The 15,177-nt window shown below is 42.5% G+C and overlaps 1 protein-coding gene across 3 annotated transcripts in view; it reads right to left on the bottom strand.

Moving 5' to 3' along the window:
• The window catches only part of LOC111862599 (cadherin EGF LAG seven-pass G-type receptor 2), a 29,389-nt gene that overhangs the window by 5,431 nt on the left and 8,781 nt on the right, over positions 1 to 15,177 (bottom strand). For 2 of the 3 annotated variants that reach the window (XM_023848115.2, XM_023848116.2), the window contains exons 2-6: positions 10,384 to 10,507; positions 9,264 to 9,451; positions 8,873 to 9,037; positions 8,375 to 8,560; positions 6,942 to 7,052 (exon numbers count right to left, since the gene is read on the bottom strand). In XM_023848115.2, coding sequence (XP_023703883.1) covers positions 6,942 to 7,052; positions 8,375 to 8,560; positions 8,873 to 9,037; positions 9,264 to 9,451; positions 10,384 to 10,492 — 759 coding nt within the window. In that variant the 5' untranslated portion in view covers positions 10,493 to 10,507. Of the gene's footprint in view, positions 1 to 6,941; positions 7,053 to 8,374; positions 8,561 to 8,872; positions 9,038 to 9,263; positions 9,452 to 10,383; positions 10,508 to 15,019; positions 15,054 to 15,177 lie in introns of those variants that run through there. The other variant, XM_033750729.1, reaches the window with a different exon arrangement.

The raw sequence follows: 15,177 nt of genomic DNA, 5'->3' as shown, positions 1-15,177 counted from the left end.
AAATAACAATTTTGATAATAAATTTTCATGTCCAATATGAAAAGCCAATAATGTAATACAATACATGAAGATTGCTGTCTTCTGGGATGTGATGTTGTGCAGTTTGATACATTGGTACCAACGTTTTGGATGAACCTGCTGCTCCCATCATCATTGTATATTCTCCAGTCTACTTATCTACTACAGTACATAAATCAGAACTCAGAGGACAGAAATATTCAGAGCCACTGCCATGAGAACCCCATATCTCAGGATGATAAATTCTTGGAACTGATGTGTAAGAATGGATGTGTGCATGTGTGTGAAAGAGAGGCATGCATGTGCATATATGCACTGCTGATTTACCAAAGAGTGTAACTTGCATCTGACATTTCTAACAAATGAAGTATTTCTGATTTAGTCAGTAAGAAGCCTCTGATGTCTTGAAGAAGGTACAGTTGTGATTGTTTTATATTCTGAGTCATTTTAAATAATATGTGGGAACATCCCACATTATCGCGTATTTTCTGCAACGCACACTCTTCACATCACTTTTCACCATCACGCGCGCTAACCAATCAAATTGCTCCAAACGTTTGCATTTATACAGCGCTTCCTGCTAGCCCACATCTACATCATTACGCGAGCTAGGCAATCAGCGCTCAGCAAATTTTCGCTCCACCATCACGCGGTGGATAAACAAGGGCAGCTCCAACGCCGCTTCATGATTGATTCAGATTCGACGCGGAGTTATTCGGATTCGGATAGAGGGGGAGTTCGGATAGTGGACGTGGAGTTGAGGAGTTCGATTCGGAGTTAGTGTGCTGTTGTATACGTCAGAGCGGATTGGATTCGATGCGGAATCGGGATCGAGTGGTGGATTCGAGATTGTCTGTTTGACAGGACAGGACTGATTCACGCTCAAGGAGAGTATTAAGGAGTTATATTGCTGGTAGCTCTGAAATTTTCGATCCTTTGTTGTTAAAATTATCAGATTTTGGTTGAGGCCTGTGTCGTGTCGTGCCGTGCCGGACATGGCGGGCGCCTCGGTGCCTGGCTACCATGCATTCTGGACAGAGAAAAGAGCCTCACTACAGGCAGAGTACAAGGAAAACGTAAAGCAATATCCTGCAGCAGATGAACACTACAGGAGACTGTTTAAAATCATCTGTGATATTGAGGATGTGGCCAGCTTCACACCAGCCACAATTGGAGAAAGTGCTGAGTGGGCGGCAATAATAAATGCCGCTGAAGAAAGCAGAGAGGGCTATTGCAAGGCTCTCAAGGGCAAGATTTTGTTCAGTGCTCTGTACGGAACCTACACAGTTACACTGAACGATCTGAAGTCCCTAGTGAAAGCCAGAACATCGGAGGCAACAAAAACCCAGACGAAGCCCTCCCAAGAGGAAGACTTCAAAGAGGTCCGAAGGCGGAAACGGCAGAGCACAACCGAGTCCGCCCCGACTTCAAAGAAGGCAGCGGCTGCCACAGGCAACACCAAAACCAAAGAGGTGCCTACCCGCAACTACTTTGCTCCTCTCAGGGTGACGACAATGGACACCGACTCTGCTGGTGACGGAGCCACTGCGCTGGAGGAGGGATCCACTACTCTGGAGGTGGATACATCAGGGAGAGCAGGCAGGCCACCCCCAATAATTATAACGACCACTGTAAACCTAATTCAATTGCAGAAGCAACTTAAAAATGTGGTCAGTGGTGACTTTGAGTTCCGTAATACCAAAAGCGGGACCAGAGTCATCACCAAAAGCATGGCGGATTTCGAAGCCGTCAAGTCCTATCTCTCAAACAACAAACTTTCCTATTTCACCTTCTTTCCGAAGTCCCTAAAACCCATTAAGGCTGTAATCCGTCACCTCCCCCACAACACCCCGGCGGAAGATATTTCTGAGGGATTGGTGACCCTGGGATTTGACGTGGTTAGCGTCAAGCAGATGACAACCACCCGAGGGTCGCCTTCAGAAGGAAGGATATCCAGAAACCTTCCCCTCTTCCTTATAACCTTACCCAGGACGGCAAAATCCCAAGATATTTTCAAGCTAAATAACCTTTGCCATATTTCCATCCGGGTCGAGGCTTATAGAGCACAGAGTGGCCTTACGCAGTGTCACAACTGCCAACAATTTGGCCACGTCTGGGCTAATTGTAAACAACCTCCCCGTTGCATGTGGTGCGGGGGTGGCCACCTGCACAGAGAGTGCCCCGAGAAAGAGAACGCTACCTCCACTCCAGCGTGTTGTAACTGTGAGCTGAAGGATGGGGAGAAACCGCATCCCGCTAACTACCGCGGCTGCAGTCACGCGAAGGAGGAGCTGCAGAAGAGGAAATTGCAGAGAGCACCCAAAACCACAACAGGAAGGGTGTTCTCATCAAATATAGTCACTCCTGGAGTCTCCTTCGCGGCGGCTCTCCGAGGCAACACGTTGCAGGAGCAGCGGTCTCAGACTCTACATACACCAGTGGCAGTCCCACCAGCAGTCAAGAAACCGACCGTCCCGGTTCCTGTACTGGAACAACACACAGGTCAGTCAGTTCAGGCTTCTAATGTAAACAGTCAATCTCTCGACAATATGTTGAGAGTGGTGACTGTAGTACAGCAGATTATGACAGAGGTCAGTGGTGCAGTGTCCGAAGAGGAAAAAATAATGGCCATTACCAAAATTGTTCTGAGTCTTATGAAACAGAATGGCCACTAGAGTTCATAGGCCCCTCAAAGTCATAGCATTTAATGCGAACGGCATTGGGAGGCAGCGCTATGAGCTCAGTAAACAGCTGCAAGACCTACACGTAGATGTGGCCCTGTTTTCAGAGACACATCTGAAACCTCATGAGAGGTTCTTTATTCCAAATTACCACTTTTATAGAATCGACCGCCAGTCGGGAAGAAAGGGCGGAACTGCCGTTGCAGTAAGAAAAGGCATTCCCCACATCCATGTAGACCTACCACCCCTTGTTTCAGTAGAAGCGACAGGGGTCTGCATACCAATTGGTAATAGCGAAGTGCTGCTTGCAGCTGTTTACAAATCTCCAAGCAAAGCCTGGAGTGATGCTGACATCACTGAGCTCTTAAGCTTCAGACGTAAGTCTCTTTTGGCAGGTGATTTGAATGCTAAGAACCCATTTTGGAATAGCAGAGTTTCAAACCCCTCAGGCTTGGAACTCGTTGATTTATTTGATAGGAGTGATTTTGAAATTTCAGCACCACAGAGCCCCACTCATTATTCCCCTGCGGGAAATGGTGACGTGTTAGACATTGTGGTTCACCGAAATATCAGAGTGTCAGATGTCATCGTCTCTGATATTTTGGACTCAGATCACCTACCAATAGTATTCCACATACTGGATCATGTTAAAATTAGGAATCTTTCGGAACCCATTGAAAAATTTACAGATTGGGAGCGGTTTCAAAGCCTCGCTTCTGAATTAATATCACCTAAACTAGAAATTAATTCGGGGGTAGAAGCCGATAAAGCGGCACGCGACTTTGCAGCCTCTATTGCTTCGGCATATAGGCTGTCGACAAGTAAAGTTACCCTTTCGGACATAAACAACGATCTTCCTGGTCTAGATCGTTTGATAAAATATAAACAGAGGCTACGAAAATTGTGGCAAGAAACCAGGGATCCAGCGTGTAAAACGGCAGTCAATTGGGTCACCAAATCAATCAGGCAAATGACCCGTAAAAAGGCACTTGAACGGTGGGAAACAAAAATAAGTAACACCGAAGTCACACCTCAGTGTATATGGCCCATTGCGAAATCTCTCCTTCAGAGAGACGGACCAAGGGCACCAACTGCTATTCATGGTTCTTCTGGCCTAAAATTTTATCCTTCTGAAAAAGCCAATGAAATTGCCGACTGTTTGGAAACTCAGTTCACGCCACATGACCTGTGCGATAAAAACCATGAAGAGCGGGTGGAGGCTAGAGTTCAAGCTCTGCTGGAAGCCGTAGATGAAACCCCCCCTCTAAGGATCAGACCATGTGACGTTCATAAATTAATAAAATCTCTGAAATTAAAAAAGGCCTGTGGAATTGACGGCATTCCAAACGAATGCCTCAGGCACCTTCCAAGGAGACCATTGGTTCACCTAACTCACTTATTCAATCACTGTTTTCGGCTCTCTCACTTTCCAAATACTTGGAAGGAAGCAAAAATAATAACTTTACCTAAACCGGGTAAAGACCCGAAATTTCCTCAAAATTTACGTCCGATCAGCCTCCTGTCCACGACAGGAAAACTATTCGAAAAAGTAATTTTGAAATTCCTCCGTAAACATATTGAAGAAAGAGACCTGCTCAACGCAAGTCAGTTTGGTTTTCGTGCACGTCACAGCACGACATTGCAATGTATGAGGCTGGCGGACCACGTGACCCTTAATTTCAACAATAAAATGTCTACGGCTGCAGTGTTCTTGGACATCGAAAAAGCCTTTGATACCACGTGGCACTCAGGCTTGCTGTTTAAATTATCAAAATTGGAATTCCCCAACTCTTTGACCAAGCTTATTGGGTCCTTTCTCTCTAAACGTAAATTCAGGGTCTCTGTTGAAGGCGAAATGTCAACGCCAAGGGAAATGCAAGCAGGGGTGCCACAAGGTTCTGTTCTTTCCCCTACTCTCTTCAATTTGTATATAAATGATGCCCCCCATACACAAGGCGTTCACCTGGCCCTCTTTGCAGACGACACCTGTCTGTATGCGACAGATCGCAAAGAGGGTTTTATTGTTAGAAAACTCCAGCGCGGTCTCAGCTCAATGGAGACCTGGTGTGAGCGCTGGAATATAAAAATTAATGAAGATAAGACTCGGGGGGTCTACTTCTCTCGTGGTCGTCGACCGCCTGAGTCTTGTCTTACTCTAAATGGAAGAAACATTCCATTTGTAAATAGTGCAAAATATCTAGGTGTAATCTTCGATAAGAAAGTGACTTGGAGATTACACATAGAAATGATCGAAGCCAAGGCCTTCAGAACATTCATTAGAGTGTATTCCCTATTCAAAAGTGAGCGATTGAGCGCTAACATTAAACTGACCCTCCACAAAGCTCTTATTAGATCCGTAATGACTTATGCTAGTCCCGCCTGGGAGTTTGCGGCAGACACTCATCTAGTGAAATTGCAGCGCCTGCAAAACAAGGTTCTCCGCACGATTGGCAATTTTCCAAGGCGCACACCGGTCCGCGATTTGCACATGGCATTCAAAATCCCGTACGTATATGATTACATAACAAAATTATGCAGGCAACAAGCAGAAGTCATACAAAATCATGATAATGAGAATGTTCGCAACATCGGACAAGGCGAAGCCCGACACAGAAAGTATAAGAGGCTTAAACTTGGCGGCGGTCAGGCGTACGACCGTTCGAGTGACTAGACTGCCGTGGTAGCTAATACTACTAGTATATATATATATATATATAAAAAGGGCATAATCTGCTGTACCTAGCCTGGACTGACAGAGGCCGTGTATATAGTGTACATAGAAGTAAGGATTAAGTGTGTATTTGTAAATGTATGTAAATACAGACAATAGACTTAATACAGACTGACTGACAGATGACAGACCCGACCTCTCGTCAGAGAGGGCGCGGTTTTATTTCTTTTAGTTTGGGTTTGTTGTTTTTTTTGTGTTGTACTAGCTTGGGTGTTTACACATGGATTNGACAGGACGGTAACTTTCATTGAAAAGAAATATCTGGTCATGAGCCCCAGCTGGGGCTCGACACCAAGACAAACAGACTGACCTACCGTCAGTTGTAACATGACTCTTGCCTCTTGCCTTGCCGCTTCATCAGTCGATCATCAGTCTACGATCAAGCCACACCAAGCAACATCAGCCAGCAGGCTTCGTCGTCAGCGCTCGGTCTTCGGAGGCATCAGCAGGCTGCGCCAGGCATGACTGCCTCGGCCCTCCAGCTCTCCCACACCCAACTCACTGGGGCACCGCGCCTGGACTTCCCGGTGGTCGTGTCCCTGTCCGACCCACTGGGCATCTGGCGCAGCCACTGCCTCATCACTCCTATGACCGCGCTCAAAGACTAGCCTTTCACCAGCAGCCTACAACCACGCTGTGTTAGCCATGCAACTCCAACTCACCTGCCTCACGGCGACCAAGCAACCTCCAGCAACGGCCGCACTGCGGCCAGTCCACTCACCGCAACTAACCTCTCTCCCTACTGGCGCACGCCGCGCTACCTCACTGATCAAACATCTCAGCAACCACGGTCCTTTTCAGGACCAACAAACTATTCCGAAGAAGTGGGTTGTCATCGGAGTAATGACAAAACTACATAAAACCCCACAAATACTTTTAATGTACTTTCCTTGCTACATATCGGATAATCACTTTATAACTACTCTTCTTCCACATTTATCTGCAGCAAGTGGCAATATCAATGAAATAAACCTGTTCTGCCATCTCTTTATATTTTAGGTTACATTCAGCATCCCACAAATTATGTGTTAGTATGAAAAGACAAAACAAAGAATGTATGTCTGCTGACAAAGTCAGCTTGAACAAAGATATTTTGTTTTGTTCTGTTTTGTTTTAATGTTTTGAAAATGTGACTTACAGGGCTTGGAAACTCATGGTTCTTATGTGAGACTCCTTCAGTGACACATTTTGAAGGTGCAGATAATTTCCCCCTGTCAGTTGTCCTTGTAGTGGTTTAGGAGGACAGCAAAACGTAAGCTGTTACATGAAATCTCACATTTTAGTAGGAAGATATCAAATTTCTTCTCAAATTACCATTTTTTATCTGGCACTAGAATTGAAAAACTTTGAAAGAATGCATTTGATATGGCATGACAAACAAAACAAACTGAAGTTTCATTGACAAAATTCTAACTAAATGACAAGACAATTGGAGTTGGCAATGGAAGGTTTTAGGACAAACAACTATTGTGGAAATGAACATGTATTGGAAATTCATTACTGAAACCCACCAAGATAAGTGAGGCAACTGGGACCATGTAGGATAGCAGCATCCCCCTCACAACAGACATCCAGCAATAGCGGTGGGTCTCATACCCATGTGGATTCAGCGCATAGCACATCTGCATACAGACAATGAAAATACAGGTACAGGTAGCTCTCATTATACCTGAGTTTGAAAATTGTAGTTTCACTTTAATGCACTCAACAAATTTAAAATAATAGCACTTTCTTAAGGTAAATTGCTTACTGGCCACTCAAGAGATGTGAGAAGAAAGCGGAGTAGAGAATTTGTGGATGGCAGAGGAGGAATTCAAGGAGAGAAACGAAAATTATGCTTGACTTATGCAGTTGCACCCTCTGCAACTTTCTTTTTTAGGCTCATGGCTGTCACATAACTAACTTCATGGAGCTTAGCCCTTCTTGAGGAGCTGCCAGCTGTGCAGCTACTCAAGAAATTCCAAATATTTTATGGAACCTGAAGTGTCATTTCCGTGTTCACAAGAGCACTCCACTGGTTCCTATCCTCAGCCAGATCAAACCAGTCAGTACCACCATATCCTCTTTCTTTAAGATCCATTTTAACATTATCCACCTTCCTACATTTTGGTCTTTGCAGTGGTCTCTTTCTTTCTGGCTTTCCCACCAATATCCTTAATGCATACCTCAGCTCCCAAAATTCGTGCTACATTCCCTGCCCATCTCTCCCCCCTTGACATGATCTTTCTAATTATACTTAGTAAGTTATGAATCTTCTCATTATGCAGTTTTCTCCAAACTTCTGTCACGCCATCTCTCTTTGGTCCAAATATACTCCTCAGCACCCTGTTCTCAAACGCCTTCAGTCTATGTTCCTCCCTTAATGTCAGAGACCAATTTTTACACCCATACAGTGTGCATTATTATTGTCCAGTTTTAACCAAAATTGGAATGTCTTCTCAATAAATTTCAGTAAAACTTCCCAGGATCATATTTCATGAATATCTGTTTAGTAATTATCAAGTTGTTACATATAGACTGATGGCTGGGCAGGCATCCCATATATAATGTGTCCATTTTTGCAGTTTCTTGTTTGTGTTTGCGAAAAATAGCAGGAAAAAAGCAGATCCAAATATCAGAGGATCCTTACACCAGTACATAAAAGGCTGAAAACGTCAGCAGGTGATCATGATCATAATGAATTCTGTTGGATGAAGATTCTGTTATATGCATCTGAAGGTGGAAAATATCATTAAGCATTCGAACAACACATAGTACATGAATTATATACTCAAAATTATGCAGAATGTGATACAATTATCTTCTTTGATATGTTGATTTGAGTCTCTTGATAATGTATATCATAGTGCTTATACATTTTTTAACATCTGTTTCTGGATTTCAGTAGTAGAGGAAGGTAAATTTCTAATTGAGAAGTTTTGCTAGCCTAAATTCAGTTGCTTACCGTTACAATACTTGCTGGTAGGAGCCATGCTAGGGTGCAATGAAGACGCAATCCTGAATGGCGAGGGCCCTCAGTGAGACGTCGGTATGCCAGTACCCCTATTGAGAACAGCCAGCAACATGCAACTAAGTGCAGATAATGCAGCAGGAGTGCCACGCCTTCACACCAGTGCTGCTTCCCAGTAGCCTGTATGTAAAGGTGAGATTATGTTAATATGATGTTCATGATCTGTGCTAGACTCAATCCAACATTTACAAAACAAAATTCTAGTCCACTGTTGGAATGAATTCAGCAGTTTTTAAATTCTAAAATATTAATAAATTTAAACCAGGTATGGAAACACAGATATTTGTTGCATGTAAATCTGGCATTGGGTATGAAAATCAAATTACTTATATGCAAAAATATTTTTGGAGATCTTGAAGTGACACCACTCAGTGAAATGTAAGTGCACACAGGACTGACATGCATTTGTAGGGACAACACACTTGTACAGACCTGCACACCGAGCATGAAGATCAAGTTACTGGTAAACAATGACAGTTCTGTGTTGATGAATATAAATGTTGCAGGATCATGTGGGTTGGAGCGTAGCCTACGTAGAGCTGTTGTCAGGGATAAAAATTGAGCCACCAGAGAGATAGCGGCTCCCACAATCAGTATCTGAAACATTGTAACAACATAATTATTCTTCTCCATTTTGTTTAGCAATTGCCTTCGCTGTAGCGTAGTTGGTTGAGGCACTATGCTACAAGCCAGAAGGTCGCGAGTTCAAGTCCCAATGAGGTCATTGGATTTTTTCAGTTGACCTAATCCTTCCAGCCGCCCTATGGCCCTGGGGTCGACTCAGCCTCTAACAGAAATGAAAAAATTATTTAATTAATATCACCTGTTTGCCAGTTCCTCCTTCAGTGTGTGAAGATGATCCGAAGTAGATATACATGACACTGTCAATGAGGTCATGATCATGCAAGTCAGTGTCTGCCAAGCTGTCATCAGGTAACACAACCTCTTCAGGTTCAATCTGCTGCCTTGTCACTGATAGCCCTGGATCAGGAATCACTCCAGGCTCATATCCTGACATGAAAAGATGTGCCAGTTTTTTTTACTAAACAGAACGATTTAAAAATAAAGTATTTAATACAAATGACTGGCAATAAATCATGCTGTGATTCTTACATATAGCTGAATTTTTACATGGCTGTAGTTAAAGGGAATTTATGAATTCAGGATAACTATATGGCTTGTACAGCATTGACTAGGAGACACTGTGAAGATTGAATTGTAAAATGTGTGGGTAGAAGTAGACACATCCTATTTTAAGGCTTCATCTCGTCATTTACCTGAAGATACTAAGAAAAACCATAAGAACCCTTACTCAGGATAGCTGACTTTGACACTGAGACTTGATCCTATGTCCCACTGGATATAAAGTGGGAATATTAACTTTGAAATAGTTATGTCAGATGAATGGTTTGAAATTGGTATAATACTAGTAAACTTTAATGAGCAAATTATTTCTTGAGAATCTAATAGTTGCTCAACTAGTCAATAAATTCCCCACCTTATATGGAATCTGGAGATTCATTTCTGTTTCTGAAGCCTGCCACTGAACTCTGTCCTGACCAAATAGATCCAGTCCACACCCTTACACACTATTTCTTTAACATGAGACATTTCTGCCTAGGTCTCTCAAGATGTCTTGTTCTATCTGAGCTAGTTCAATCTGGTTCATATCTTTGCACACCATTTCTCTAAAATCAGTTTTAATATTATCTTTCCATTTATGTCTAGGTCTCATTGTTAGTCTTTCCTATTGAGGTTTCCCAGTCAAAGTGCTCCCAAGGAGGATGTGTGGTCTGTCCATTTTTTTTTTGTCTTTCAACTCTCAATTATATGTTACGTAGTAGTACTGAAAGCAAAGAAGCATGATTATTTATTACTTATCATCGGAGTATGCTAAAAAATACACATTGTATTTGCAACTGCTCTGAAGTTCAGTTTCTTACCTGTGTTGTTAGTTGTATCTGGGTAATCATATGCTGCATAGTATTCGTCCATCTCCATGTCTCCTGCGTACTCACTCCTCACATGACCCATTGTATTGTTGCCTGTCATACACTGCAGGGTTTACTACAAAACAATATGTCATAAAGTCAGGATTGCATTCTTAAAACTGATAATTTTGATATCTTGCAAAAAATTAATTAGTTTCTTATTCAATTATGAGACCAGATAGTGCAGTCGGTGTAGTGACTGAGTACAGCCTTGATGGCTGACGGGTCAGAGGTCAGGTTCCTATAGAGGCAAGAATTTTCTATTCCCCAAGTTGTCCATACCAGTTCTGGGGCTGGCTCAGCCTCCTATTTAGTGAGTAATAGGAGCATTTTCCCTTGGGTAAAGTGGTCAGTGCATGAAGCTGATCGCTCACCTCCAGCTAGTGCCTAGGTCAAGAATACATTGATCGATGGATCCATGAAACAGGATGTTATGTGAAACTGGTGATGATGAAAAAGAAGTGCATGTACCATTTTCTGTGATATGATTTTGTCTGATTATGAAGGTACAACATGTGACAGCAAGAGCATAACTGCACACTGAGAGACACTAAGGTGTACTAATTCACTTTATGTTCACATTATAGCTTCATCGGTAGATGGATGGAAGCAATAAGGAGATACGTTATAGCACTCCAACCATCTATAATTAAATAATGAAGTGCATTAACATTAAGGGAAGAACATGGATTGAGGATGTTTGAGAAAAAATTGTTGAATTGAGTATTTAGATGTAAGGTGGAAGGAGTGAGAGTAGGATGAAGAAAACTTTATAGTGAGGAAATTCATAATTTGTCCTCTTCATAAATTATTATTGGGATGAAAAAATCAAGAGACTAAGATGAACCGGGTGGGGGGCAGATGTAGCCGCCACCGGAAGTATAAGAATAATTTTAGTTTGTGTTATTAACGGGGCACCCGGTAGCGTAGCGGTTGAGACACTATGCTACAAACCAGAATGTCGCGGGTTCAAGTCCCGATGAGGTCATTGGATTTTTTCAGTTAACCTAATCCTTCCAGCCACACTATGACCCTGGGGTCGACTCAGCCTCTAACAGAAATGAGTACCAGGAATTACTTAAATAATTTTCCTGGGGAGTAATGTGCGGCCGGCGCGTAAGGCTGATAAGATAATGTCTGGATAATGTGGGAGCCTCGACGTCTCACAACCCTATGGGCCTTCACGGCCTGTTACAGGGATAGCTTCACATTTTTTGTGTTATTAATTTTTGCTATATTTACTATATTTCCAAAAATCCGTGGAAAGGGGACTGTCCCACAGGCTCCTATGATGCTATGCAATGTCATTCATGACCTTGGACGAAACAAATACAACGGTCACATGAACTTCTGACACGAGAAAAACAGCTGTATCATTTAATACACAGCTTTGAAATTCTGATAGACTCTAAAAAATATATAAAACAGATTGTTAAGTTATTGTTAATGGACTGTAAAATAATAATATGACAGCAGTTCAAAAGTTGTATTTAGTTTACACTTTCAGAACGCCGACTAATAAAATATGGCAACATTTTGGGTAGGTCTCAATCATACCTCTAAAATTGTATGTTTTATTTTAAAATTATGAATATGGTGAACTTTTGGGTTATGCCACAGAAATCTTGAACAGAATTTCTCAGACCAACGCCTTAATTTCCTCCAGAACTTCTTGTTCTATAATAAATAGCGTTGCATTCCTAATGTAATAGAATTCTGTGGGCTTGGCTTTAAATAATAGTTCATAGAAACGGACTTTATACATTTCTTCCCCCTGAAAAACTTCGCGAACCAAGGTCTGGGAAACCCTGGTCTAAAAATATTCGAAATTTGATCGAAAATCTAGAAATTGCTTAAGCACCTAGTACAGTAGTTTAGGTATTTTTTTTTAAACCTTTCATTTATTTTCGAAAAATTTTAAAATGTTTTCCATGATGTCTATCAAAATAAATGGAATTGCAAATACTTCAGCCTGCGATCGCAATTTGATTCCATTCGATTGCCAATTTATAAAGCATTCTTCCAGAAAATGTAAGAAGTGAGATAATATCTTGTGAACTTTTACTCCAGCGCTGATTTCAAAGTCCACAGGAGATCGGACGCATCCATTCCTCGCGCTTCTGTGATCACACAGTTTTACACCCGAGTCGTCATAGCCTGTTATCAACTTCCACTGAAGTGTATCAACAAGCTGTGTTGAAAACACCGGCACGATGCTCAGTTTGCACAGTGCTACAAAATAATTTCATCTTCTCGACCCAAGTTTATTTCCTCGTCATTACTGCCTCTCGTTTTGAGGGTGTTCTAAATTATAGTAGTTAAGTGGTAGAACTATTCTTGTTGGAAATGCGCCAGGCGTGGACTACATATCTTCATCGACGTAAAGGTTTAAATATTCAAAATTATATCTCCATTTGTATGGTAAAAGGTAAAGGTAAAAGTACCCCTGTAACAGTCCGTGGAGGCCCATAGGGTTGTGAGACGTTGAGGCTCCCACATTTTCTAGACAATTGGCTCACAGATCGCGGGGAGGTCAGCCTTAAGCGCCGACCGCCTTTTACCCCCAAGAATATTCCTGGTATTCATTTCTGTTAGTGGCTGAGTCGACCCCAGGGCCATAGTGCGACTGGAAGGATTAGGTAAATTGAAAAAAAAATCCACCTCATCGGGATTCGATCCCGCGACCTTCCATCTTGTAGCATAGTGCCTGATCTAACTACTCTACCACGTGCCCCCACATCTGCATTTGTACATTGGGATAATTAAGTGTGTGCGTAATCAAATGAATTGATATAAATTAATAAAATGTAATCCAAAGGCGTTCTTATACTTAACAATCTTCTCATATATCACCAATAAAATTAACCGCCCACAGAAAACATATGGTTCTGTGTTTGTTACGATCATATTATGTTACAGCGGGCCTGTTAGAAAGTGTTGTCAGGCCGGCTTTTGACCATCCTTGATTTAAGCGAAGAAAAAAGCAACGTCTTCCTGTTAAGTCGCATGTTCATCAGAACTGACTTGGATTCTGTGGACACAACTAAAATGGCGACAGTGACATTTAGCAATACATGTTAATTTATTTCATAATAGAACTGAAAGTATACATTAATTTTCCAAAATTTAAATTTTTATTTCCATCGTTTTATTGAAATTTTAGTTTATTTACGCATAAATATCTCTTTTGGATTTGAGGTTCTTCTTGCACCTGCTTTCACGTCGGTTTCTTCCTCGACTTATTTTTCGAAGCTGCAGATAGAGGCGACATGTTCCTCCAAAAAGTCTATTGACTTTCAGCGGACTACACGGCATTATATCCTCGAAGGTAGAACTCTTCGCAGAAGTTTCTGTTTTCAATGTTCAGTTAAGACATGTGATCTTCCTGAAATGGCACTCACAATAATATCAGAATTCACGTCGTCAAACTCCAGTTACGCCTGCAGCGAATGATCTCGGCATCCCGGTGAAACAGCAGTGTCGGAGAAGTTGCCGCATGTTCGCGGCGGCACGCATGACTGATTACTTAGGCCGAATAACACTACCTTACGATCTTTATGATGTCCTGGCTGCTGCTTTGCGATGAAGAGCCTAGTTCTTCTAGCCACGGTTGTGGCTTCATTTTGAGTCTTTCTGGTGGCGGCCGTTGTCGTTTATATTTGTGTGCATAAACTAAACTTTCATGAAGAATACCGCCGTCTGGGATGTAACAGCTTGTAATAGGATGAAAGTCCACTGACATTTCGATGGGATGGACTACCTCTGTCTTCATGGTCAAAGAGTAAGCCAAAGAAAACACCAGAAGGAAGTAAGCTCAACTTTTAAGATGGTTGTAACCTCTCGTCTCGCCTTTCTGACGGTGGACAGATACGCGGCGACAGTCCCCTTTTGTCTTTGAGACGTGACTGCTTTTAGTTAATGAAGGGAGACAGAAAGTTAAGGTGAATGTGTGGTTTTGGCGCCAGAGGATTATAGGTCTATAATGAAGCACAGACCACTACTACCTCCCACTTCTTGATATTGTGCCAAGATCAACATCTCGCCGGTCATAGTGGACGCGAGGTCTAAGACATAAAATGTTTTGCCCCCTCAAGCACTGGAATCGTGGGTTCGAATCCCACTCGAAACATCGATGTCTGTCGGCGTTTCTTCTGTGTCTTGTCTTTTGTAAGCAGTGGCCTTGCGACAGGGCTGATTACCCGTCCAAGGAGTCCTACTGTCTATAAGATCCATATTTTCAGATTAATTCTGATGAAAAATGGGCCAGAGGGCCTAACAAAATGTATAAGAAGAAGAAAAAGAAGGAGGAGGAGGGGGAAGAGGAGGAAGAGATGGAATAGACTAAGAACTCGGTGAAGCAATTAACTCGGCCAGGGCGTATTCATGTTGGTGGTGATTTGGGATGAGAAGCTGCAACAACTTCGAGAAGTAGCGCAAGGCTCAAAGAGAACAATTGCAGAATTTACATGTATTTGTTTGTCAAAACCAGAATTACATTCCGACTGGCTGTTTACGGCAAATCAGGTAGCCTTGGCGCCAAGACCCATGAGGTTAACGACCAGAGATATATTTTCATCTGAACCCTTACGGTCGGGGACACGCGGTAGCGTAGTTGGTTGAGGCACTATGGTACAAGCCGGAAGGTCGCGGGATCGAATCCCGATGAGGTGGATTTTTTCATTTGACCTAATCCTTCCAGCTGCAATATGGCCCTCGGGGTGACTCAGCCTGTAACAGAAATGATTG

This window comes from Cryptotermes secundus, unplaced genomic scaffold (genome assembly GCF_002891405.2).
Source record: "Cryptotermes secundus unplaced genomic scaffold, Csec_1.0 scaffold1813, whole genome shotgun sequence".
Taxonomy (NCBI): domain Eukaryota; kingdom Metazoa; phylum Arthropoda; class Insecta; order Blattodea; family Kalotermitidae; genus Cryptotermes; species Cryptotermes secundus.
Note: the sequence above shows the minus strand (reverse complement) of the source record. Positions and strands in the feature narration are given on the sequence as shown.